This window comes from Panthera tigris, chromosome A2 (genome assembly GCF_018350195.1).
Source record: "Panthera tigris isolate Pti1 chromosome A2, P.tigris_Pti1_mat1.1, whole genome shotgun sequence".
NCBI lineage: Eukaryota > Metazoa > Chordata > Mammalia > Carnivora > Felidae > Panthera > Panthera tigris.
In genome coordinates, this window is record NC_056661.1 from 144,234,429 (window position 1) to 144,261,631 (window position 27,203).

Sequence of the window (27,203 nt, forward strand, 5' to 3'; positions counted from 1 at the left end):
CCTAGTTACACATCTCGTTAAACGTCATCCCCTTTTAGTCTCCTTTAGTCTGGAACAGTTCGTCAGTCTTTCTTTGACTTTCATGACCTTGACCCTTTTGAAAATTATAGATGAATTATTCTATAGATTGTGCTCAATTCCAGTTTTCCTGATACTTTCTCATTATTAAATTCGGGATATGCATTTATGGTAGGAAATGATGTTCCATTTTTTTCATTGAATCTTATCAGGCGGCACATTGATTTAGATTTGATTTATCATTTGTCAAGATGATGTTCATTTTGATCCTTTGCTTGAGGTAGTGTCTGCTAGACTTTTCCACTGTAAAAGTTATTTTTCCCTCTTTGTAATTAAAAAGTATTTTGTGAGGTAGTAATATGAAACTATGTAGATATCCCATTCTTCATCAGGCTTTCAGTTTATTCATTTATTTACTTATTTTTATTTGTATTACTTATTTTTATTTGTATGAATCATTATTTACTATTTTATTTAATGCATTATGATCTGTTACTATCACTATTTATTACGATGCTTAAATTGTTCCAAACGTCCTGGTGGAGTCCCTTCAGTCTGGCTTCTGTGGCTTTTTGTCTTTTGACATATCCTTCTCATTCTTTGAGCACTTACTTGCTTCTAGTATAAGATTATCTAAGCTCATCTTGTACATTCTCTGCCCTAACCCCGGAATCAGCCATTTCTCCAAGGGGCCTGGTTCCTTTTAAAGGATCTGGATGCTATTGTATTTTTTGCCATTGGAATATCATTTTTCCTGGATCTTCTTTCATTTCGTATTTTGGAAAATAATTGCCCACTAACTCTTCATATATTTCTTTTGCCCTGTTCTCTCCTTCTCCTCATACTATTCCAGTTACATGTATGTTAGACATTTGATAATGGCCCATAGATCTTGGATGCTCTGTTCTTGGATGCTCTGATTTTTATTCCCTACTCTTTTTTCTTTCTGTATTTCAATTTGGTGATTTTTATTGATCTGTCTTCAAGTTCACTGATTCTATCCTCAGATATGCCTAGTCCGATGAGGAGCCTGATGAAAGAATCCGTAATCTCTAATACCTATTAACATGTTTTCTGACATTTCTATTTGACATATTTTTATTGTTTCCATCTCTCTGCTGAAATTTCCTATCTGTTCATGGACGTCATCCATCTTTTCACTAGACCACTTAATATAAACATATTAATTACAGCTAATTTAAAGTTTTATTTATTATAGCTAATTTAAACATTTAGTTCATCTTAGAGGCTTGTTCTCTTGAATATTGTATTTCTTGACAATGGGGAGGATTCCACTTTTTTGTGTGTCTTGACATTTTTTTTTAATTTGTTTTCAAGTCAGTTAACATACAGTGTAGTCTTGGCTTCAGAAGTAGAACCCAGTGATTCATCTCTTACATATGACACCCAGTGCTCATCCCGAAAAGTGCCCTCCTTAATGCCCATTTAATTGACCCCTGCCAGTGTGTCTTGAAATTTTATCTTGAATGGTAATTTGTTAGTTTCCATTATTGTCATGAACTTGGTTGGATTTCAATTATTGTTCTGCACCATAGGCCTCAAATTGCTCCAGTAGTGGGCAGCTGTTACATTGTGATTTGAGGTTAACGGAAGGTTCTTCTCAGTGTTTTGGCTTCAGTCTCAGCTTTCAGTTGCTTCTACACATGCTTGCCACAGGGGTGGGGGAAAGGGGGTGTCATCTCCCACTTCAGATACATGCCCCACCTGCTGCACTAGGCTGCTGCTCTTTGTTTCCTAGAGCTTGGCTCATGGTGAGGGCAGGTAGGGTTCTCGCATCTCCTGGTCCAGCCTCAGTCTTAGGTCTCTGTGAGGTGGGGCTTTTTCATTGTTCCTGCCTCTTCTTCCCATAGCAGCCAAATTTTGCCTTGTGTCTGTGATAGGTCTTGTGCAAGAGATATTTTCCTGTCTTTCCTGGAGAAGTAGCAGATCTTTAACAGTCATACCTTGTTTTATTGCACTTCACAGATAATGGCATTAAAAAAACTTTTTTTTTTTTTTTTAACATTTATTTGTTGTTGAGAGACAGAGAGAGACAGAGTGCAAGCTGGGGAGGGGCAGAGAGAGAGGGAGACAGAATCTGAAGCAGGCTGTAGGCTCTGAGCTGTCAGCACAGAGCCCAATGCAGGGCTCGAACCACGAACTGTGAGATCATGACCTGAGCCGAAGTTGGACACCCAACTGACTGAGGTACCCCAAAGTATTTTTTAAATTAAGGTATGTACAGTGTGCTATCGCACACTCAATAGGTTACACTATAGTGTAAACATAACTTTTATATGCACTGGGAAACCAAAACATTCATTTGACTTGCTTTATTGTGATATTCACTTTATTGTGGTAGTCTGGAACCTGCAGTTTCTCTGAGGTATGCCTGTACTTTGTGTCAGTGCAAGGTCCTGGGCCCAAGAAGGCTTACTTCTCTCCAAGGAGCAGGGAGTTTTTGCTTCCACTCTTCCCCAGAAGCAGTGGATCTTTGTCTGGTCCCTGACTGCGGGCATAATTTCTGCTCCTCTTCCTTTAGCTTAAGACTTTTGTTTCCTATGAGAGAAGAGCGTGGCAAAGTGCCTGTTTTTGAGCACAGCTGATCAGGTCCTTGCCCCCCAGTCTTTCTTGTGAGCGCTGGGTGGAAGCCCCTGGAAAAGAGCTTGCGTGTGAGTGTGAAATCTCCTTGTGCCTGGGGTTATTAGAAATTCCAAACTGACATACTTTCCCACACTCAGCCTTTACTATTCATTGAATTCTAGCTTTTTTTTTTTTTTCTCCTCCTGTGTGGCACCCACATCTTCCTCCCATGCTCTGTCAGAGGTGAAACAGTGTGTTCCCTGTCTCCTTAAACGGATTTGTCACTTTGGAGTTCAGTGCACTTTGTTGCTTTATAACCTCAGCTCTTTGATGGGCTCAAGAAAAGTTAAGGTTTTATAGATTACTTGGCTGTTGTTAGGATTGGAGCTTTTCTTGCAGCTTCCTTACAGAGAAGCAGAACTGTAAAACTGGTGGCTTTTCAAAAATGTTTTGGCTCTAAAATCCTTGGTTTAATTAAGTCTTGTAAGGAGGCCCAATATATTAAATAGGCAGAAGAGCATTGAGCTCAGCTGGAGCCTTCCCCCATGCCTTCCCCAACCATTGCCCTCCACTCAAAACACGGAAGGATTTCTGTAAGGCACAGTTTGAAAATCACTGGCCTTAGCAATTCCTGATATATTTTCTCAGTGTCAGATATAAAAACTTAATTTCCCTGACCAGTGGTTTGGCCAGCCTTGCTCATCCCCTGCTTTCTCTCTAATACAGGTGCTTATGGAAACCCTGGGTGCGCTGGGGGCACAGTGCCGATGGGCAGCCTGCAACATCTATTCCACTCTCAATGAAGTGGCTGCTGCTCTAGCAGAAAGTGGTAAGATTGGTTTTGCTTGTATTCTGTGTCTTTGGCTAAAGTAAGTCTCTGAAAAGTTCCACGGGTTCAATATAAACCTTTAAGGAAGTTAAACATTAAAGTTGCTGTCTTGGGGGAAGTGGATGCCTATTCTTGATAAGTTTGCTCTCCTGGGCTTCTCTTGTTAAATATGATGAAGGTAACTCTGTTGTTTTACAGTTGGCAAATATCTTCTTATGTCTAATATTCCCTTATTAGTTAATTCTTTGCCTTGACTCGCTCATATTAGAACACTAGTGAACACTACTCGTTGTCTGAAGCAATATGGATTAGAAAAGAAAGTGCTTCAGGCATAGTTTTGTGGTCCTGCTGGTTTTTTCAGCAGTTTGCCCTGATTTAATGTTTGGTGTTTCTGCTTCAGAGGCAGTAAAAAGGACTTGACCTGGCAGATTAATATTTGATCACAGTGGCTCCTGACACAGGAAGGACGAAAGAAATGGAGAAATTTGGACTTTGCCAGTTTCTTGCCTTCGCTCTGTGACAGCATAGCACAGATCAGAGTACCAAATGCTTGTGGCTCCAGAGCTCTTGAGAAATGCTTAGAAAGCTCTGTAATGCATGCATGTCTCTCCTGCTAGCACTTTAGTATTTCATTTGTTCTTTCATTTATATTCATTCATTTATACAATTTTTACTAATGTACAAAATATGTATATAAATGTGCAGAGATATTAAATATATAGCCCAATGATTTGTACATAAGCATTCTTTTTTTTCTCTTCAACAAATACTTAGTGACCTACTCTAAGAGATATAAGGACAAATGAGACTATGTCTTTGCCCTAAGAATCTTATATTGTGGTTGAGAAGAAAAGACACATATACAAGTAATGATAATACAAGGGTATATATGGTAAATGCCACAACAGATCAGAAATCTACATTCAGTGCACAAGCAAGTGGCTTGTAAAAGTTCAGATTCCATGAGCGATCACTTGGAGCTGAGTTAATCAGGCTTTGTTAGAAACATGACACTTAACTGGGCTATGACAACATTTTAGCAGACGGAGAAGAGTGTAAGGGTTTTCCTGATGAAGAAGACGGGATGACTAAAGTTTAGATGCAGGAAAGATCGAAGTGTGGTTGGGAAATGGTGAGACTTCCAGTTTGACTGGATCCAGAAGTACTTACTTCTTGTCTCTTCTTTTTTCCCTTAAGTCATATTTTTAGCATCCATCATACTCTTGTCCCTCTTGTTTGTCCTCTTTTGTATATTAAGAGCAAAATGACCACCAGAGACAAAGGAGTGGATGAAGGGGCTGAAGACCATGTTAATCAGTGAAGAAAGTCAAGCCAAGGAGTAGAGCAGAATGAGAGAGTTTGGAAATGGGGAAAACCAACATCTTGTCAAAATTTAGAGGCAGCCCTTTTTTCAGGCTTTAATAGTTTCTCTTTGTTCCCCTTTCTCAGGATTTCCTGTCTTTGCCTGGAAAGGAGAATCAGAAGATGACTTTTGGTGGTGCATTGATAGATGTGTGAATGTGGAGGGTTGGCAGCCAAACATGGTGAGTTAGATTTCTACTAGCACAATTCCTGAGGGATCTGGTGGGGACAGAGTAGGGGGCCCTGGCAGGGGAGAGGGTGTCTCAACAGGAAGGAAGGAAAATGCTTCCTTCTCTATCTGATGTACCTGTGCTTCCAGCACAACTGTGGGCTTATGTTTAGGGTACCCCGAGAATATTGAACTTAGCCTCAAAGTGCTATAATTGTTGGTGCTGATCTTAGAAGCATTTATATTCATCAGCAACATTAAAATACTGCTCAGGGTTCACACGTGGCTGTTTCAAAAGCAAGGTTAATGAGTTACCATCCCCTTCTCCTGCTTATCTCCCGTCCAACAACAGTAATCCAAATGTGCACACACACACACACACACACACACACACACACACACACACACACACACAGCTCCTGTGGTGCTTAGCGTTTCTCTAGAGTTACATGCTGAATTTATAGTAAACCTGAAGAGATCCCAAGTTCAAATTTCTTCTCTTTATTCTGTACTTGAAGAAAGATGACTAGGCACAGAGAAGCTTGGGGTTATTTCGCTTCATGTTATTTGTGTTTCATTTTTGAAAAGATCAGGTTCTTGAAGGCTTATAGCACATTAGATTTCACTGAGAAGCAAAAAGCTGCACAAAATATGAGGCACTCCTACTTCATAAGCACTTCTGTGTATGAAAGAGAGGAGAAATTAGGGACTCAACTGGAAAAAGAAGCCTTGATGCTCTACTCCAACTATTGCTTGCGAATTGCAGAGCAGGCCTCACTTGGTGCGCAAGGAGAGGAGCATCCTCTTTCTGGATTCTGGAGCCAGGTTACATTGCACCGTGTGCTGGTGTGAGGAAGCTGGGTTAATAGCCTGCTTAAAGGGAGGGAGGAATCAGCTGTGAGATGAGTCAGCTCATTCCCACAGAGTTAACTGGGACTGGAAGGAGTTTGATTGACAGACCGAAAGGAGACACGCCAGAGGGTTTCTATGGGGAATAAAGCATTAATTTTAGAGTGGAGAATTTAGGGAGGACACAGGATTGCAACCAGAGAGCATTTACAGACTATAGGGCCAGGACAAACTGCCGGAAAAACTGATGAAGAAACTAAGCAAGGATAAAAACCATTGTCACTCCAGCAAATAGAGCCCATTCCTCTAGGGATCCTATCGAGATCTAGTACTTTTACTTGCTTTCCAGCCTCAGGAAGATTCCCTGGTGGCAAGAATTTTCTGCAGTAGAATACCATGGTGAGAATTAGGGGCTACCTTCATTAAATAAATCTGAGGGATAGCAACCACCTGCCTGTATTAGATCCCTCTGTTAAAAGAAAAGTGGACCAGAATAGTGGGACTTAAGACCCAGAGTTTCCAGTTGCTCAGGCTCTTATGCCTCTGGTCTTTTATGTGGGTAGGGGTCCGAAACCCTGTTCTGAGGGTTTCTACTGGGAGAAAATGGAGCATTAACTTTTAGAATGAAGCGAATGTATTTTAATGAGAGTCTTGCCTTGGATCCCTGCTCTCAAACAAACTTTAGTTAAGTCAGAGAAACAAGATGGGGAGCAAGCCTAGAAGCACAAAAAGAGCTTAGGTGCTCGACATGAGGTGGGGGAATTGGTGTACCCAGGAGTCCAGGGTGGCACTGGGGGCACTTGTGGTAGAGTTGATATTTGATGAGACTCCACAATGGGTGCATGCCAGTAGGGGGCAACGCAGTTCTGTGAGGACTTCACGGGGATAACGATTTGGAAAGTCCTGCTAAGCCTTTCTGACAGCTCGGTGAAGGGCTGAATGAAGTGCCACAGCCTAGTGCCTAAGAGCGTTCTAAGCTGGTCTTTCTTTAGCTTATTTATAATTCAAAAACTTTCCTCTGCCGATTAAAGCTCCAGTGGGCACGGCATTGTGTTTATCTTTAATCCCAACCTGAAATGGTGATGAGCTGTTCAGAGGCATGCTTGCACACCTACATGCTGCACAGTTCCCAAGTTATTTTTAATTTGGTTTATAAAGAGTGTGAGGTTTCGCTAGGCAAAACCCTTCCGTGCTGCCTGATATCTTGGGGAGGATAGTGCCTATGCTTTGGGAGAAGTGAAGGATTAACGAATACAGTCTTCTAAGCCATTGTTCTGGGAGGGAGACTAATTATCTGGCTTTATTTAAACTAAGCTTTGACTGACTGTAATTGAAGTCCTGAATGTAACTGGTAGAAATATGCCGATATCAAGGTCAGGCTTTCTAAATATCTACAGTGCATTTAAGAACTAGTTGTCGGGGTGCCTGGGTGGCTCAGTCGGTTAAGCATCCGACTTTGGCTCAGGTCATGATCTCGCGGTCCGTGAGTTCGAGCCCCACGTCAGGCTCTGTGCTGACAGCTCAGAGCCTGGAGCCTGTTTCGGATTCTGTGTCTCCGTCTCTCTCTGACCCTCCCCCGTTCATGCTGTCTCTCCCTGTCTCAAAAATAAATAAACGTTAAAAAAAAAATTAAAAAAAAAAAACAAACTAGTTGTCTAGATAACCACTTCAGCTCTTAGTTCATAAGAAAATCCTCCTTGCGTTGCTATGTATTTTGATACAGTAGATGTATTGTGTGGGAAGGTCATTTGGCTGTGAGAATTACAGTGACCTTTTACCCTCCATTGCCTTTTACTTCAGGGTAATGACTGGTCATTATATTGGTTTTAAGTTACTTTGCATAACCCTATGGGAAATTTGAAATATCTGTAAATTGGCAGAAATTGGGATGAAAGACCCAGAGCAACACCGGAAACCCTGAGCCTTCAGCAAAATAAATGATATTGTTGATGCTTATTATTGCAGATATTGGATGATGGAGGGGATCTTACTCACTGGATTTATAAGAAGTATCCTAATATGTTCAAAAAAATCAAGGGCATAGTGGAGGAGAGTGTCACTGGAGTCCACAGGTAAGATTTGACATGGGCATACCTGGTTTTATGCAGCCTAGGTATATACTCTGATAATCACCCACCTGTAGAGTACATTATGTTAAAAATTGGAACCTGCTATGAGGTGATGAGATCTGAGTCTGAACACTTGTTCTTTTAATTAACAAGGCAAATAACAAACCTAAAATTGGGAGTGGGGGACAGGTAAGGCAACAAGTGTGGTCCTCATGTTTTCTAGTCATTGTAATGCAACGACTGCTTGTCCTTTTTAGATGAATTCGTTTTTTCCATAGATGTTGATTTAACTTGTACAACGAGCCAGGAACTTCTCTAGGAACTGTGCTAGGGATCTAGCAGTGGGCAAAATAGACAAAAACCTGGGTCCTCATAGAGCTTACATTTTGACTTAGAGAACAAGGATTTAGGGTTCTGTTTCTCAAATGAGCAGTAATTTTCTGAGTAACATTGAAACCGTTTCCATTTACTGTTATTCACTCAACAAGAACTGAAAGTATGAAATGAAAGTTTTAGGGAAGTGAATTCTGATTAAGCGACTGTCTCTGCTTCAATATATTGTGATCTTTTTTAACATACCAGACCTTCAGGCTCTTAGAAAGGGATGAATTTTGAATAAACACCTGTTTCTAATTTTTAGTTGCTACAACTTAAAATGAAACTTATATATAGGTATACATATTTATAGATATTTGTATTGAGATGATAAAATCGAGACTATTTGAAAGTTAAAATTGTTGCATTAGAGTAGTGGGATTAAACAGTACTTAAAGTTACTCTTTATATAACTTAAAGGGGGAAGTAAAAGTAAGCAATATATTTTTTTAATGTTTATTTCCTTATTTTGAGAGACAGCACGCGTACAAGCGTGAGCAGGGGAGGGGCAGAGAGAGGGAATCCCAAGCAGGCTCAGTGCAGAACCCAAAGCCGGGCTCCATCTCACGAACCGGAAGATCGTGACCTGAGCCATGACCTGAGCCAAAATCAAGAGTCAGATGCTTAATCAACTGAGCCACCCAGGTGCCCCAATAAGCAATTTAAAATTTTACATTTTAATACTTGAAATTTAGAGGTGGGTCAAAGATTTTCCTCACATGCCTTGTGACTAAGATCTTTATTTCTAAGCTGTGTACAGACTCTAGAAAGGTAGTCTTTATTTCTCTATGTGCACCTAATGGAATGAAGCTAGTGTCTCATGCTCTGATGCCTACCCAATCAACATATTTCTGTAATTTGTTACGAGACTGGCAGTAGATTGCATTATCTCACTGTTTTGTGTTCTTCTTGATGTCCCTCATCCTCAGGCTGTACCAGCTATCTAAGGCCGGGAAGCTGTGTGTTCCAGCCATGAATGTCAATGACTCTGTCACCAAACAGAAATTTGACAACCTCTACTGTTGCCGTGAATCCATTCTAGATGGGTAATGTTTTATTATCTTTGGAATGAACTTGAGTTGTTGAATTGAGGTTCTCAGTTTTTTGGTTTTGGTTATTTCTGGAAATGATTCATGTAGCACCTCTGGATCTATCACCATCTAATACTTGATATTTTATAACCCAGATCTACCATTGCTATCCCCATTACAAGCACATCTATTGTACTTAAAAAGTCAAACTGGCCTCTATTTATTGGTGCAAAGTTTGTGACCCTATCAGTCCCGCAAGACAGTAACTAAAGTCCTAAACAGCTGAATATCTTTGATGATTTGGGAAAAGGTGCCTAGTGTTCCTATTTTAGGTCACATTACCAGTTTTTAAACTCCAACTAGCATGGGGCACCTGGGTGGCTGAGGCGGTTAAGGGTCTGACTTTAGCTCAGGTCATGATCTCGTGGCTCGTGAGTTAAGTCCTGCCTGAGGCTCTGTGCTGACAGCTCAGAGCCTGGAGCCTGCTTCGGATTCTGTGTCTCCCTCTCTCTCTGCCCCTTCCCTGCTCATGGTCTGTCTTTCTCTCTCTCAAAAATAAACAAACTTAAAAAAAATGTAAACCCCAACTAGCATATAATTCTCTGGCCATCTGAAAAATTGTGTTGAGCAAAGAGTCCATCCCAGAAACATTTCAAGTTTTTCAAATCTATAAGGACTGCAAACCTGACAAAATTTACTTAGATATATTCCAGATACTGTACTGTGTTCTTCCAATACCTAGTTTCTGTTTCTACACTTGTGTCCAGATACGCCTTCATCCTTGTTCAGAAGACTCAGTAATTCCCTATGTAAAACTATTAAGTTGGTTTAGAATATTGCCAAGCCAAATGGTTTCCATCATGTTTAGGTTAATGGAAAAGCTAAGAAAGGCCCTATGGGCCACATTACTAACCAGTCCGGGACCCTAGGCAGTTTGCAACACCACCGGCATTAGAACCAGAAGGACTGGCTTGGTTTGATTATTGGCTCTATCATTTAGGTCTTGGACTAGTTATTTAACCTCTCTGTGCCTAGTCCCTCATCTGTAAAATGGTGACAGTAAGATCTACATCATAGAGTTATTATGAGGATTAAAGGAGATAAGGTATGAACCTGGTGTTCAATGTTAGTTCCCTTGCCCTTCTTTCTAGAACACTGTACATTAAGTTTTAGGATTCAGTTGATCTTAGGGGAAGCTTTTTGCTTTCAGATCTTTTTGGGGAGAGGTGGGGGAGATATTCAATGCAAATTCAATTTCTTGGTAATTATTACTTCTATAGAGTCAATAGTATTATCACATAGACTGGACATTTAAGTAAACTATCAATCCATCTATCAGTTTATAGACTGTCCCTTGTTCTGGCTACGTAGAAGTGTTAATAGCTTGTATGAATAGCTTTGCACCTGATATTCCTTTGGGAAGAGAGGCAGAAAAGCTTGAGAGTAAAGCAAAGGAAGCTCATAAATATGATCTGTTGGTTTTCTTTGCTGTGATAGCCATTCCAGGACCATTCTTCTAAACCATGACTTTTGACTATGGTAGTAGCCCAGCCAGACTTACTCTCTTCACTAAACAAGAATTGCCTCTGTACCTAATTGATGTTTTTTAAATTTAATTAACTAGCTAATATTAACATACACTGTTCTATTAGTTTCAGGTGTATAATATAGTGATTCAGCAATAAGTGCAGTCCTTAATCCCCATCACCTATTTCACCTATCTTCCCACCCACCTCTCCTCTGGTAGCCATCAGCTTCTTCTCTATAGTTAAGAGTCTGTTTCTTTAAAAAAACAAATAAAGTAAAGTCTGGTTTTGGCTTCTCTCTTTTCCTTTGCTCATTTGTTTTGTTTCTTAAATTCTACATATAAGTGAAATCATATGGCATTTGTCTTTTCCTGACTGACTTATTCCACTTAGCACTATACTCTTTAGCTCCATTGGTATTGTCGAAAATGGTAAGATTGCATTCTTCTTTATGGCTGAATAATATTTTATATTTATTGAGTTTTACTGTGGCTCGTGGAGTTGTACTAGTTCCTACGGAGTGGAGTTGTCAAATCATTAAAAAGACAGAATTCCTACTCTGCCTTTAGGGCATTTATGGACTGTTGTCTACCGGAAAGGAAAACAGATAAGTGAATAGAAAGTGTCACAAATATTTGTAGGAACTATCTCAGAATAGTCTGGTTTTAGTTGAAAACTTTCTTCTGCCTAGTGAGGGATTCCTAGAGAAAGGAGACCAGATGAATCTAAAGAGAAACCAGAAACTGCTCCTACAAGTTCTTCCAAGAGGCTCTAAAACCAATACGGACACTATTCTAGCTTCATAGAGAATCAGAGACAAAGAAGTAGAACATGTTTGAGAAAGAAGCAGCCCCAGAAAACTCTCTCATGTAGTTGGTATTGGTGTGTTCAAAGCTCTTCGCCATCTAGTTGCTGATTACCTTCTGTGTTGAATTAATGAGGGACCTATTGGCCATTCTTTTTTTTTTTTAAGTTTATTTATTTATTTTGAGAGAGACAGAGAGAGAGGCAGAGAGAAAGAGAGAGAGAGAAAATGAATGGGCGGGGGAGGGGCAGAGAGAGAACCTGAAGCAGGCTCCATGCTCAATGTGGAACCTGACGAGGGGCTTAATCTCACAACCTGGGATCTTGACCTGAGCCGAAATCAAGAGTTGGATGCTCAACTGACTGAGCCACCCAGGTGCCCCATGGCCATTCTGATACTACTAAATGTAGCACTCGTTTATCAGTGTTATCTCTTACGTTCAATAAGCTAGAATAATGTTTCCATTAAGCTAGAACTTTGTCTCCTAAATAAAAAATGTTATTTTTATTTTCTTCTATCTTTTATTTCCAAAAATTATATAATAAATGTATAATAAATATATATAAATAAATTATATAAATAAATAAACTTTTTGTTTAAAAGTTACTTTGTAATCTATAGTTTCCTCCTTGCTGCACCACTCCCAAAACAAGAGGAAAAAAAAAAAAAAACAAAAAAAAACCCTCACATATAGATGGATCAGATAGCATGGAGTAAGAGACTACCTGTTTTACCCACCTTTCTTTTTAATCATTAGATAGTACAGAAACCAGGCTTCCTTTCAAAATGGAACAAACAAACATGAAAACAGAGGGACCCTATCTAATCTCAAAGGAGAAATGAGAGATACTACTGATTTAATGGTTTTTCTTCCCCCAGACTTAAAAGGACAACAGACATGATGTTTGGTGGAAAGCAGGTGGTTGTCTGTGGCTATGGAGAGGTAAAGCTTAACCTTTCGCTTATTGGATGTATAAAATGTTATTTTGGTGAAATATACTAGACTTTTTCATTTAATGGATGTGAGAAACATCCATTCACTCACCACTCTAGGTGGGAAAAATGTAACTTTAGAGGCCCTCTGGTCAAAGTACAATCGTTCTTTTTCCCTTTGCATTTTTGCCATTTTTCTTAAGTTGATTTTCTGATTTATTCCAGTGCACTGTTTGTGATGTTCTCTTAGCTTGTGTTTTGATTATAAATCGTGAGTGTGGGTGTTCTTATGTACATGCATGTGCTAAACAGGGGCTAGGGGTTTGTTTATGAACTGCATTCATTTGTTTGTTTTTTCTTATTTTTTCCCCAAACATGAATCTATTCAGTGAAATTCCTTCTGGGGGTGGAAAATGAGGTACAGTTTACCAGAAGCTTCAAGATGTTGTTTTCTCACTGACTTTCCTTATTATGTGTCCTTTCTCCCCTCTTCAGGTGGGGAAGGGGTGCTGTGCTGCTCTAAAAGCCATGGGCTCTATTGTGTATGTAACTGAGATTGACCCCATCTGTGCTCTTCAAGCCTGGTAAGCATGCAAAAGGAAACTTGCTTTTTTCTCTGTGCCACCATCTAATGTGGGATCTTGTAACTGTCACCAAAGAATGGCCTGGTTGATGCCACATTTTATCTTAGAGGGGCCCAGATCCTGAGAGATGCTGCAGTTAAATGTGAGCTCCTCTCTTTCAAAGATCAAGGAGCTCTGCTCCGAGACAGCAGAGACTATAAGAGAAGCTAAAATTTAGAATTCCTGTGGAAATAATAAGGGGATGCCTTGAGCCAGAGAACAAGTAGTTCCTTCCTTTACCCATGTATAATTCTTCTCCCTTTTTTAAAATGGTTATTTTATTTTTGAGAGAGAGAGAGAGAGAGAGAGAGAGAGAGAGAGAACAAGAATGGTGGGGAGGGGCAGAGAGAGAGGGAGACCCAGAATCTGAGCTCCATGCCCTGGATTGTCAGCACAGAGCCCGATGTGGGACTTGAAGCCATGAACCACGAGATCATGACCTGAGCTGATGTTGGACGCTTAATCTACTGAGCCACCCAGGCACCTCCGTCTCCTTTTTTTTTAAGTAAACTCTACGCCCAGCATGGGACTTGAACTCATGACCCCAGAACAAGAGTTGCATGCTCCACCAACTGAGCCAGACAGACCCCCCAACTCTTCTTCCTTTGAAAAAAAGGATGATCAAAAAAGAAATAAGTTGAACACTTACTATGTTCTGAAAAGAACACTTCTGTGATATCCTTCCCCTAAATGTATAACCTGAATCTCATCAGGAGGAAACATCAGACAAATCCAAATAAAATCTGCTGTCTCTGAGTGAAGGGAGTATAGGAGTTTGTACTATTCTTGTAATTCTTAAGTTTGAAATTATTGCAAAATCTAAGGTTAAAAAATTGTTCTTGTCTCATCCATAAAATGTGGCTAATGATACCTACCTTAAAGAGTTGCGAAAGTCCAGTAAAACAATTATATAATTATTACATATGATTATACATTATATAATAAATATATAATTCCATAGAGTGTTGAGCTGCTGTCACATAAGAAATGCTTGCTAAATAGTAGATATTATTAAAATGGCCTCTTGCCATCCTCATCAGGACGAAAATACTACTGTCCCTGAAAACTACTACAGAGCTCCATTGTCTGTAGCCTCCATAACCCACCCAATCTTTACCATTAATCCTCCAGAGGAAGGCACCCAGGATAGAATAAGGCATGACATAAAGATTTTGTTATACCCATTTTCCCCTCTCTTTCTACTCCTCACACATCCTAGCCATGAACCACAAATTTCCCCGACAGAGTTGTCGGCCTTCTCTGAGCCAGGGTTCATTAACATGTTTTCATATTGATTGAGACACTGATTCAAATTATCTTACAGACATGAACTGATCACTTACTGTATAATAGGTACTGTGCTCTGTGCTTAGGGTGAATAAGAAGAATATGTGAATGAGGCAGGTTCCCTGCTTTTAGAGGCACGCAAATAACCACTGTGAATGGAATAAGTGCTATGATGGGGGTAAACAGCATGTGCTTCTGTAGGAGCCAAGAGAGAAATATCTAACTAAATAACAAAGAGGCAGGGTAGAAAGAGATGTTAATAGAGCTGAGTCTTGAAAGTTGAGTCAGTGATTTCTTAGTCTGGAAGTAAATTCCAGACACAAGGAACATGTCACAAGGAGCATAGTCACTGAGGACGGAGAGAACAGGGCATATTTAAGAGATGGAAATTGCAGGAGTGGTAATATCTGAGGTAGGAATCATATGTGAATATACTCCTATATCTGCATAAGTTTTAGGTGTTATCCTGAGAACAGGCATTCTCACTGAAGTATTTTAAGCAAGGAAGTGACATGATCTAAAGTGCATTTAGGAAAATTACTCTGCAAAATAAATGAGACATAAACCTAGAGATGATGAGGTCAGGCCAGGAGCTACTATAGGAATCCAGGTAAGAAGTAATAAGACCTGAACATAAGCAAGACCAGCATATATGGAGAGGAAGGGACCAATTCAAGAGATTATAAGGAATTAAGGGAAAACAACAATTCGGGAGAAGCAGTAGGCTAGGACATTCTAGTTTATTTGGCTCATACAGTTGGCTGAACAGTAATGCTGTAGATCAAGATAGAAAATAAAAAAAAGAGACAGTAGATTTTGAGAGTACAGAAAAAATAATGAGTTTTTTCAAACCCAATAAATTTGAGATTCTTATGGGACATCCAGGAGAAGCTATCTAGTAGGTCATTTGATCCATGGCTCTGAAGCTTCAGAGAGATCTAACCTAAAGATATATTTGTGCAGATCAGCCACCAAGAGGAATGATTTGCAGCCAAGGGAAGGGTATGGACAAATACTGAGAGAATAGAGAAAAGAGTCAAGGGCAGAACTCTACAGAGTATCAACATTTAAAGATTAAGATTGAAAAGGGCTATTCAGAAAGGTAGAAGGAAAACCAGGAAAGAACAGTTTCATGGACTCCAAGGAGTATAGTTTTAAAAATAGGTAAATAATGTTTAATGTAGCAAAGAAAATTAAGTAATATAAGAGTCTAAAGATTTGGGGGTGGGGGGTGTGCATCCAGGAGATCATTGATGATCTTGGGGAGAGTAGTTTCAAAGATGCAGTGGCTAAATTGTACTTTCTAGACATTCAGATGGAGAAAGTCACGGTAACCCCTGGCTCCTTATTTTCAGGAAGAATTAAGTTGCAGTGATACAAAGGAAACTTTATTTTGTCCTGTATGAAAAAAGGAGATGGTTTGAAATTTTCACTGCTAAGAATATTCTGACTGTATCAAGAAGTGACAGCGTGGGTACCAAAGGAACTTAGTAACAGCTTTTGAAGTTCTGTGGCAAAAGGCTCCCCAACTGCTATTTTTAGGTTAATTGATCATGTTTTATTTTTACAGTATGGATGGATTTCGGCTGGTGAAATTAAACGAGGTCATCCGACAAGTGGATATTGTTATTACCTGTACAGGTATGATTTTGACATACACAATATACATTTTGGCATTTGGGAATGCTTTCATGGAACAGGTGAAAAATGACTGGAAACTGTTCTGAATAAAACTAAACTCTAAAAGCCAGATACAGGGAGAGGGGGTTAAGTGTCCAACTTCAGCTCAGGTCATGATCTTGCAGTTCAAGCCCCGTGTCGTGCTCTGTGCTGACAGCTCAGAGCCTGGAGCCTGCTTCCGATTCTGTGTCTACCTCTCTCTGCCCCTCCCCCACTTGTAATATGTCTCTCTCTCTCTCAAAAATAAATAAAACCTTTTAAAAAATTAAAAAATAAAAAAGACAAAAGCCAGATACAGGGGCATCTAGGCGGCTCAGTCAGTTAAGTGTCCAACTCTTGATTTCAGCTCAGGTCTTGATCTCACATCGTGAGATCGAGCCTCTTGTTGGGCTCTGCACTGACAGCAAGGAGCCTGCTTGGGATTCTTTCTCTCCCTCTCTCTCTGCACCTCCCCTGCTCGCTTGCTCTCTCTCAAAATAAACAAATAAACATTTAAAAAATAATAATTAAAGAAATAACAGCCAGATACAGGTGTCTATCTGTAGAGTCAATCTTTCACATTCTTCCTACCTCTTTAGAGCTCTGACCAAAAGTATAGGTCATCTAGGTCATCCCTGGAAGAAGGTGTCTCTCCATCCGTTTTAACTGTTCTATATCTCCATCCGTCCTCAACTACCAAGGAGATGACTAGAGATAAGTTTTATTTGGGCAGCCGGATCTTAAATTTGTACATTTGATTTTTTATTTTACCTTCAAAAGTAATGTGTATTTCTCTCTAGTCCCTATAATTAAAGCAGGCCTAAAACAAAATTCAGTTAGAGAAAGTAGGAAAGACAGTTGTATTAATTCCCAAAGAGGTAGATTGGAGTTTTAGAGAGGAATATGCAGAAATGGCTAGTTTCCTTGGACTGGGATACTTACTTTCTCTTTATCATGGGACCATAAACTGCTAGAATATTGGTTTTTATTTGTAATTATATTTTAGAGGAGGAAAATCAGAATATTTAAGAATGAAAATATATTTGTATCCTCAGGGTGAGATGGGGGCAGAGAAGAGGGACCATAAGAAACTGTTCTTGCTTCATATCAATCCCCTCATGTCTTTTTTTAATAGCTTTATTGAGATGTGATTCACATATCATACATTTCATCCATTTAAAGTGTATAATTCAGTATTCTCTAGCAAATTCACAGGGTCATACAACCATCACAACAATCTAATTTTTTTATTGAGATATAATTCATATACCATACAACTTACAGTTTTAAAGTATACAGTTCAGTGGTTTTCAGTGAAATTGTACAATATCTGATTCCAGAAACTTTTCATCACCCTACAAAGAAGCTCCACACCATTAGCAGTCAGTCCTCATTCTTTCTTCTACCTCTGCCCGGCCCTAAGCAACCACTAATTTCCCTGTTTCTATAGATTTGACTATTCTAGACATTTCATATCCATAGAATCCTACAGTATGTCGTCTTTTGTAACTGGCTTTTTTCACTTAGCATAGTGTTCTAAAGTTTCATCCATATAGTAATATGTGTTGATATTTCCTTCCTTTTTCTTGCTGAATTATATTTCATTTTAAGGATATACCACACTTTATTTATTGGTTGATGGACACTTAGGATGTTTTCGCTTTTTAGCTATTTTGAATAATGTTGCTATTATGAACATTGTGCATAGTGTTTTTCTGTTAACATGTTTTCCATCCTTGTGAATATATATACCTGCCTACATATACCTTGGGATTGCTGGAACGTATGATAACTCTACTTTTAATATTTTGAGGAATTGCAAGCTTTTCCAAATAGACAGCACCATTTTACAATCCAGCAAGAATGTGTGGGGGTTACAATTTCTCAACATCCTTGCCAATGCTATTATTGTCTATTGTTTTTATTATAGCTATCCTAGTAGGTGTGAAATGGTGTTTTGCTGTGGTTTTGGTTTTTAAAGATTTTTATTTCCAAGTAATCTCTACTCCCAATATGGGGCTCCAACTCACAACCCCAAGATCAAGAGTCACACGCTCCACTGACTGAACCAGCTAGGAGCCCCTCATTGTGGTTTTGACTTGCATTTTCCTAGTGACTAATAATGTCGAACATCTTTTTTTTTTTTTTTTAATGTTTTATTTATTTTTGAGAGAGAGACAGAGCATGAGCAAGGGAGGGGCAGAGAGAGAGGGAGACGTAGAAGCAGGCTCCAGGCTCTGAGCTGTCAGCACAGAGCCCAATGTGGGGCTCAAACTCACAGACTGTGAAATCACGATCTGAGCCAAAGTTGGACACTTAACCGACTGAGCCACCCAGGTGCCTCAATGTTGAACATCTTTTCATGTACGCATTAGCACATCTTCTTTTGTACTTCTGCTTTTGAGAAACATCTACTCTGGTCCTTTGCTCATTTAAAAATATTTTTTACATTTTATTTATTTATTTATTTATTTATTTATTTATTTAATTTTTTTTGAGAGAGAGAGAAAGCATGCCAGAGAGGGGCAGAGAGAGGAGAGAGAAATCCCAAGCAAGCTCCACACTGTCCACACAGAGCCCAATGCAGGGCTTGAACTCACACACTGTGAGATCATGACCTGAGCAGAAATCAGCAGTCGGACGCTTAACTGACTGAGCCACCCAGGCACCTCCCTTTGCTCATTTTTAAATTGGGTTATTTGTCTTTTAAGTAAGGAGTTGTAAGAGTTCTTTATAAATTTTGGATACAAATCTCTTATCAGTTATATGATTTGTAAATATTTTGTTCCATTTATTTATTTGTAAATAAATATCCCAATATATGGGTTGTCTTTTCATTTTCTTGGTGGAGTTGTTTACAGCACAAGTTTATTTTTTCTTTGGTGCCTCTGCTTTAGGGGTTATAGCTAGGAAAACCATTGCCTAACCCAAGTTCACAAAGATGTATTCTTATGTTCTGCTAAGAGTTTTTTTAATGTTTATGTATTTATTTTGAGAGAGAGAGGAGAGAGCTCACGCGCATGTATCAGCAGGGGGAGGGCAGGGAGGGAGATAGAGAATCCCAGGCAAGCTCCGTGCTATTGGTGCAGAGCCTGATGTGGGGCTCAATCTCACAAACTGTGAGATCATGACCTGAGATGAAAACAAGAGTCAGACGCTTAATCAACTGAGCCACCCAGGCGCTCCCTGCTAAGAGTTTTATAGTTTTAGCTGTTGTGTTTGGTCAGGTGAAATTTCACATATGGTGTGAGGTAGGGGTCCAACTTTATTTCTTTTCGTGTGGATCTCTCTTCTGTTTTTAAGGTAACAAGAATGTGGTAACCAGAGAGCACTTGGACCGTATGAAGAATAGCTGCATCGTTTGTAACATGGGACATTCCAACACAGAGATTGATGTGGTAAGATTAAGTAACTCATTATTGAGGCCTTTTTTTTCCTCTCCTTCCCAAGAAACATAAACGGGAAGAAGAAAGGGAAGAGTCACCAGCCATCCTAAACATGACTGTCCTGGCAGAGCTGTCCACAGTCTGTTCACTTACTAGCCCTGTGACCTATGCTTGTGGATACTATAAAGCTTCTTCATCTCAATCATTTCAAATGATTATTTTCTTCCACCCCAGCTTGATACCTACTTACGCTGTAAGCCATTTTGGTTCTCTAATTTGATTATATTCACCCTCAAATTATCCAATCCAACATAACACTTGGTCCTACTAAGTTGCCCAAGTAATAGTTAATAGAAGTGTTATTTATTTCTTTTCAGACTTATCAAAGTATCTCTCAGTGTGACTTTCACTCTGGTTTTAAATTTTTATGGCATTTTTCTGGCACAACTGTATTTCTCTCTGGGTAAATGGCTCAAGCAAAGCATGCTTTCATCTCCCCTGAGGGCTGCTCTGATTGAGCTCCAGCATTGCCAGGTAAGGATCAGTTGATATATTGAGAGCCTGTTGGATAATATCTATTTTAAATGATTTCTCTTTTTAACTTGTGCTCTATTCTTCTGTTATTAAAAATAGCTGGAAATACTGAAGCCTATTTCTGCCCTTAAGGTTTCTGAGTGGCATGGCTCCATTACTCTGTTTTATCGTCATGATATTTTGCTCATAAAGAGTCATTTCTTCTTTTCTTTTCTTTTTTTTAATGTTTATTTATTATTGAGAGACAGAGACAGAGCATGAGCAGGAGAGGGGCAGAGAGAGGGAAGACACAGACCCGAGCTGTCAGTACGGAGCCTGATGCAGGGCTCAAACCCACAAACCGTGAGATTATAACCTGAGCTGAAGTCGGACGCTTAACCGACTGAGCCACCCAGGTGCCCCAAAAGAGTCATTTCTTTTTTCAATATTGAAATTTAAATATTGAATGGGTTTTTTTCTTTTGTTAAGTTTCACTTATATGCCATACTCCCTTTTACTGAATAGTCAAAGATATTAATATTTCTAAAATTGTCTAGCACATGATTGTCCTTTTCTGGATTAACCTGCTTATAGAGCCCCCAGATGGGAAAAGGCTTAAGGGAAGTAGTCATGCTGTGAACTCTAAAAAGAAATCTTCTGAGTAAGGGAAGGGGGAAGGAATTTTCTCTCCTAAACATTCAAGTGCTTAAATAAAAACAATTCCAAATGCAATCATATAATTTTTACATTTTTACTTAATCTTATTTCATCCTCTTGACAATCCCACAAGGCATTATTCTAATCCCTGATTTTCATTTGGGAAACTAAGAATTTAAGTCCATTGTTGTCATATACATTGATTCAAAAATTAAATTGGAGCCCAAAATTCAGGTTTTTTTTATTCTAGTCCAGTTTTTGTTTTATTTTGTTTTGTTTTCCTGTACATTGTATGTAGTATTACCTCCTCATGATTTCTAGGTTAACTTCAAATTGTGATGGTAATCCCTCTTCTAAAGGCAATCCAGGCATAAGTAATCTTGCAGGATAAATGCCAAGAAACTCTACCTTCAGTCATAAATATTTATTGTGTGATTGCTATATGCCAGGTGCTATTCTAGATGCTTGGAGTCAGTGAACAAAACAGGCAAAGATTCTTACCCTCAGAGAGCTTATTACATTTTAAAGGATAAAAAAGACAATAAACATAGTTCATGTAGTATGTTAGAAGGCAAAAGCACATGGAAAAAAGAAAAAGTGGAGTATAGTAAGAGGAATCAGGAGTGCCAGTTGTAATTTTAAAGAGTGGGATCAAGGTATAACCCTCATTAAAAAGGTGATGTTTGAGCAGACTTGAAGGAATTAGCAAGGTGGACTTTTAGGTGAAGAACATTTTAAGAACAGCCAGAGCAAACGCCCTGAGGCAGGAATATGCCTAGTCCGTTTGAGGATCAACAATGAGGCCAATGTGGTTGAGATAAATGAGCACAGGGCAGGGAAAAGTAGATGAGGTCAGAAAGAAGGGGCCGGATCTTACAGAGCCTCACAGGCCATTGTAAGAACTCCTGATTATATTCTGAGGGAAATAGGGTGCCATTATAGGATTTGTAATAATCTGACTTTTAAAAAAGGCTCACCCTGGCTGCTGTGTTGATACTGGACCTAGTTTTGTATGTATTGCTAGGTAGCCTCTAATATCTGGCATGGACACTAGCCAAGGGCCATGCCTCAATTCTCTTTGTGCTCTTCTTAGCAGAAGGTATATGACTAAACTAAATGGTCCAGAAAGGGACAGGCTCAGAAGGACTTTGGAAAAGTTAAATTACTCAACCTTTGATGGTAGTGTCCTGGGCATATAAAATGAAATTTAAGGAAATGGCAAACTCATCTAATTGAAATCAAAATGTTCATTCACAAGTTAATTTGTATTGAATAATATGAATTGAATAATTTTCTCTGCTCTGCGTTGAGTATTTACTGGCTGAAGAAATAGTGAACAATATTCCTGCTCTCGTGGTACTTATATTCTAGTGTGGGATACAGACAATCAACAGATAGACAGTTTTGTCAGTTAGTGCCTCGTATGGAAGAAAAACAGCAAAGTGAGGCCATTGAGGATGCTATTTTAGTTAAGGTGATCAAGGAAGGTCTCTTTGAGGAGATAACATTTGAACAAAAACCTGAATGAATGGAAGGAACAAGGTATCTGAACATTCTATTCAGAGAGAATGGTGAGTAAAAAGATGCTGAGTTAGAAACGTGCTTTATGTTTGGGGAACAGGAAAAAGGCCATCATGGCAGGAACAGGATAGGCAAAGGATGAGAATAAGAGGCAGCTGAAGGAGGGCAGTGGGTTATGTAGGCCTTTGTAGGCCACAATAAGGACCTCAGATTTTATTCTGGGTATAGTGGAAGCCATTGGAAGCCATTCCAGCGGCACCTAGCTGGCTCCGTCAGTAGAGCGTGTGAGTCTTGATCTTGGGGTTGTGAGTTCAAGCCCCATGTTAGACGTAAAGATTACTTTAAAAAAAGGTGGGGGTGGAAGCATTCCAATTGGAAAGTTTTAACCAGGTAACTGAAAAAAATGTGACTTAACAGAATACTCTGTGGTATAAAGAAAACACTTCTGGGGCGCCTGGATGGCTCAGTCGGTTAAGCATCCAACTTCGGCTCAGGTCATGATCTCACAGTTCGTGGGTTCGAGCCCTGCATCGGGCTCTGTGCTGACAGCTCGGAGCCTGGAGCCTGCTTCGGATTCTGTGTCTCCCTCTCTGTCTGCCCCTCCCCTGCCCACGCTCTGTCTCTCTCTGTCTCTCAAAAATAAATAAATGTAAAAAAAAAAAATTTAAAGAAAACACTTCTGGAGCTTGAGTAGTGGTAGGGACAACAGAGGCTCTTTCAGTATTTCCAGCTATGAGAGAAAGTGGGAGCTCAGATGACATGGGTAAGCAATGAAGGTAATATATTGTGAACATAGGACCAGTGGGACTTGCTAAATGGCTCGGGTGCAGAGAGTGGAAAAAAGAGGAGAATCTCTATAAGTAATGAGGGTGAAACTGCAAAGGAGAATGATTCAGTAAATTTCACCCAGATATTTTTAGCAATCAAAAATGTAAGTGTTTTGTTTTGTTTTGTTTTGTTTGTAGGAATTTATAGTTTTACCTAACCTAGAGATGTTGACTGCTGTGTTTCTTGGAAGGAATAGCTCATCCAAAGGGTTGGACATTTAGAAAACTGCATTTTTTCCCCTGTATATTAATGCTGTGAAAACTTAGGGAACCTGTGACTGGATTGCGCTCCTAGCTGCCTTTTGGCCATGTCTTTCTTTCATATGTTTCCTTTTCTCTTGAAAACAGACCTGCTTACCCATATACATCACATAGATGGCCTTTATGACTATAACCTTCACACTTCAAGTGGCTAAACCATTATGTACACATGCTTTAAAAGTTTCCACCAGCAAAAGAATTAGAACCTGAGACTTGCTATTTTTGCAGCACTAGAACCACAGTTGTTTCCCTAAAAAAAATTGATGTGTACTATCCCAAATCACATAATACCAGTTTGTGCAAGCATGGTCATTCACAGTGAGATATACACCTTGTTTGGGAACAGTCTCTGTAAGGAACCTTTTTCCTGGTAGGTTGCTAAATGACTGTAAATCAACAGAAAAGACAATTTGATGCCTTTAAGAGAAATTCGTATATAACTATGCTGGCCATAGGAAATCCTTCTTTCAAGGACTGTCACTGTCAGATAAACTTACTAGGTTGTTGGAGCTGCCCGGGCAGTGTTAGAGATCATTTAACTCAGTGTCTCTTTGAACCCTGTTTTAAACTGACCCTCAGGTCTTTTTCTTGCACCATAGCCATTCCAGTGCTCCAGCACACTGCCTCCACAAAGCATTGATCATTTTATGATGTTCATAAGAAGTGTCTCTTCCTTGATTCCATCATATCCTAAGACAGGAGACTCCTTTTATCATGGTGTCACCTCTTTACTGCCCATCCAAGATTGCTTGTCCTCTGGAAAATTATGACTGTGAGACACTAAGAACCTAAAATACTTTAAAGTTCCAACATCTCAACAAAAAAATGCCCGTGTTACCAAGGAGTATCTTTTGTCTCTTGCCTTCTATGTTGTTATTTCTAAAGGCTAATGGATTTACTTTGTATATCCTTAACTTCCCAAAGTGGTCTGTTTGCTTAAATTCTTTTTAACTCTATTTACAGTGTTTATTTATTTAAAAAATTAGTTCTAACTGTAAAGTAATACTTCCTTTTTTTTAATTTTAGAGAGAGAGAGAGAGCGAGAGCATAAGTTGGGGAGAGGGACAGAGAGAGACAGAGACAGAGACAGAAAATCTTAAGCAGACTCCACACTCAGCATGGAGCCAGATGCAGGGCTTGATCTCACGCCTCTAAGATCATGACCTCAGCCAAAATCAAGAGTTGGACTTGAGTCACTTAACTGACTGAGCCATCCAGGTGCCCCAATAGTTGCTTGTTTTAAAAATTCAAGCAACATAGGGGCGCCTGGATGGCGCAGTCGGTTGAGCGTCCGACTTCAGCCAGGTCACGATCTCGCGGTCCGTGAGTTCGAGCCCCGCATCAGGCTCTGGGCTGATGGCTCAGAGTCTGGAGCCTGTTTCCGATTCCGTGTCTCCCTCTCTCTCTGCCCCTCCCCCGTTCATGCTCTGTCTCTCTCTGTCCCAAAAATAAATAAAAAACGTTGAAAAAAAAAATTAAAAAAAAAAAAATTCAAGCAACATAAATATGTTTAAGAAGTAAAACATTTACAAAATTGAGGTTATAGTATATTGTTCTGCAACTCTGTGTTGTCACTTAACAATAATGAGTGGTTTTCATGTTAACACATATAGATCTACTTTTTTATATTATATTTGCATAATATTCCATTGTATGAAATTATCCAGATTTACTTAGCTATTCCTTTGTTAAATTAAATTTTTTGCTAATACAGATAATACTGGATTGAACATTCTTGGCACTTATATTTATGAACTTGAGCAAGTATTTCTATAGAGCCCTAAAGGTGAAACTGATTGGTCAGAGATTAGGTACATATAAAATTTTGTTAGCTACTACCAAATTGCTCTTTCTGTTGAACCAAATTGTGAAACTTGGTATTTCAAGACATTTTGTTCCCCATGTACCTAATAAAGAAATGGTCTAGATCATTAATACAGTCCTGAATATACTGAAACAGAATTATGTTTGTCTTTCCCACTAGATTGGTAATTAAAAGATGATATAGTCCCTGTCCATAAATAGCTCACAATCTAGTAGAGGAGCCCACAGTCTTGTCTATAATAGTGTCATTTACTACATCGCCTAGAATGTAGAATGTACCCAGCAAATGAGTACTGTAGAACTGAAGTGTTTCTCTGTTTGTCTGAAAACTACTGTTTGGCAGATCTTCTTAATTTTACCAGCTGAGCCAAAGGGTGGTTTTAGAATATGGACTCCCTTTCTATTTTAGGAATGGCCTATTGGAAGAAGGAAGTTGTTGTCTTAAGTCTAAACCCTGTGACTGTTATTTATTTGATTGCTGCTGTTAATAAACTTAACATTTCTTCTCTTGTTCTCCGAATACACAATATACAGAAATGGAAGGAGGGTGAGCTGTTGGGAGCTTTACTCTACCATTAAGCATTTCTCTAAAGGCTACCTCACATTTGCACTTAGGTCACAAAGCTTCTGTAACTTTAAGGTGAACCACCATCATTGAGAAGGTGGAACCTGGGATATGAGGATGTGAAGGCAGAACTTCGGGCCCCAGCATGCTATATTTAGGACAACCAGCCTTCTCTAACAAATCTCACTTAGCTCCGACCCTCCTTTTTTCTGTTTCTCTTCAGCATTTGTGTATTCAGTTTGCTTTGTGTCAATTTGCACTTGTTTGCATGTTGCTTTATAAGTAATTTTAGAGGCTTTTTCCTCCTCACGTATGCATCGTTTTGTGTCCCCACCTAAAGTATGAGCTTTTTGAAGGCAGAAACCATGTCTTTGGTTTCTTTTGTATTTCCCATAGCACCTTTTACTGTGCTCAGCAGAGAGTGGGCATACAGTATATGCTGTGGAATGACATCCTGAGTGATCCCTCCCTGGGGCTGGGCCTAAGATTAAATACCTTGAAATGGAACAGTCCTAACCAACCTGGGAAAGGTATTCTCCATCTGGCATGTTGGTTGCTCATTTCAACTTGCTATTTGAAATGGCTCCCTTCAACATCTTTCCATAAAGTGGGACAAGTCGTGGCCGATGATGTACTCGCTGTGTGTGTTCCAGGCGAGTCTGCGGACACCAGAACTGACCTGGGAGCGAGTGAGATCCCAAGTTGACCATGTAATATGGCCTGATGGCAAGAGGATAGTATTGCTGGCAGAGGTAAGACCTAAGACTGGTAAGAGAAATTCACGCCTGACAGGAAAGACTGCAATATCCAGGTCCCCTCCTCCACATGTTCTCTCATTTTCAGCTCCTTTCGAGCACAAGCTTAACTACTTTACCAGTGGATTTTACATCTGACTGTGAAAGGTCTTTTCATTCAGCAGTTAAGAAACTATTTTGGTTCCTTACTTTTCGGCAATTATCCTGTCTGTCTGTGTCAATCTACAGGTAGAGTCAGATAATGACTCTTACTGTGGAAGAATTAGCAGATAGAGCCAATGCCACTTTGAGCGATGCCTACGAAGAGATAATGTCATTTGCGGGATGGCTTAATCAGTAAGCACAAAGCAGATATTCCTGACTGTACCTGAGACTGTTGTAGGCAAGCTCTAGGAGAGTCTTTGAGTTTAGATCATGTTTTTGAGTGACATTCCTCTGAGTTGAACCAGATGTGTAGTAGGCACCCAGCTGTCTATTGGTCGTATGATTACTATTTCCCTGTCCTGACTTCTTCTGGCTCAGACTTACTCTTCACTTTCATCCCACTTAACCTTCCGTGTCAATGTTTGGCTACTTTGCCTTTCTTGAAAGCTCCTCTTCCCTAGTCTTAGATTCCTGACGGCAATATCGATGCCCGCTGTTCTTACCTTGACAGTTTCTCTTCTTCAGAGAAAGATACCAAAATAACAAGAATGATAATAATATGTTTCTTGAGGTTTGATTTTCTGTCAGTTTTCCTTCCTTTTTTTTAAAATTAAGGAAACTGAATATGAAGA

General features: G+C 39.5%; 1 protein-coding gene across 7 annotated transcripts in view; it reads left to right on the plus strand.

Annotated features, from left to right (window-relative positions):
• The window catches only part of AHCYL2 (adenosylhomocysteinase like 2), a 165,145-nt gene that overhangs the window by 134,822 nt on the left and 3,120 nt on the right, over nucleotides 1–27,203 (plus strand). For 4 of the 7 annotated variants that reach the window (XM_042971963.1, XM_042971968.1, XM_042971982.1 and 1 more), the window contains exons 5-13: nucleotides 3,328–3,430; nucleotides 4,880–4,974; nucleotides 7,776–7,882; nucleotides 9,184–9,300; nucleotides 12,496–12,559; nucleotides 13,045–13,133; nucleotides 16,030–16,100; nucleotides 19,422–19,516; nucleotides 26,281–26,424. In XM_042971963.1, the coding sequence (XP_042827897.1) occupies nucleotides 3,328–3,430; nucleotides 4,880–4,974; nucleotides 7,776–7,882; nucleotides 9,184–9,300; nucleotides 12,496–12,559; nucleotides 13,045–13,133; nucleotides 16,030–16,100; nucleotides 19,422–19,516; nucleotides 26,281–26,424 (885 nt within the window). The remainder of the gene's footprint in view (nucleotides 1–3,327; nucleotides 3,431–4,879; nucleotides 4,975–7,775; nucleotides 7,883–9,183; nucleotides 9,301–12,495; nucleotides 12,560–13,044; nucleotides 13,134–16,029; nucleotides 16,101–19,421; nucleotides 19,517–26,280; nucleotides 26,425–27,203) is intronic. The other 3 variants (XM_042971977.1, XM_042971980.1, XM_042971996.1) reach the window with 1 other exon arrangement.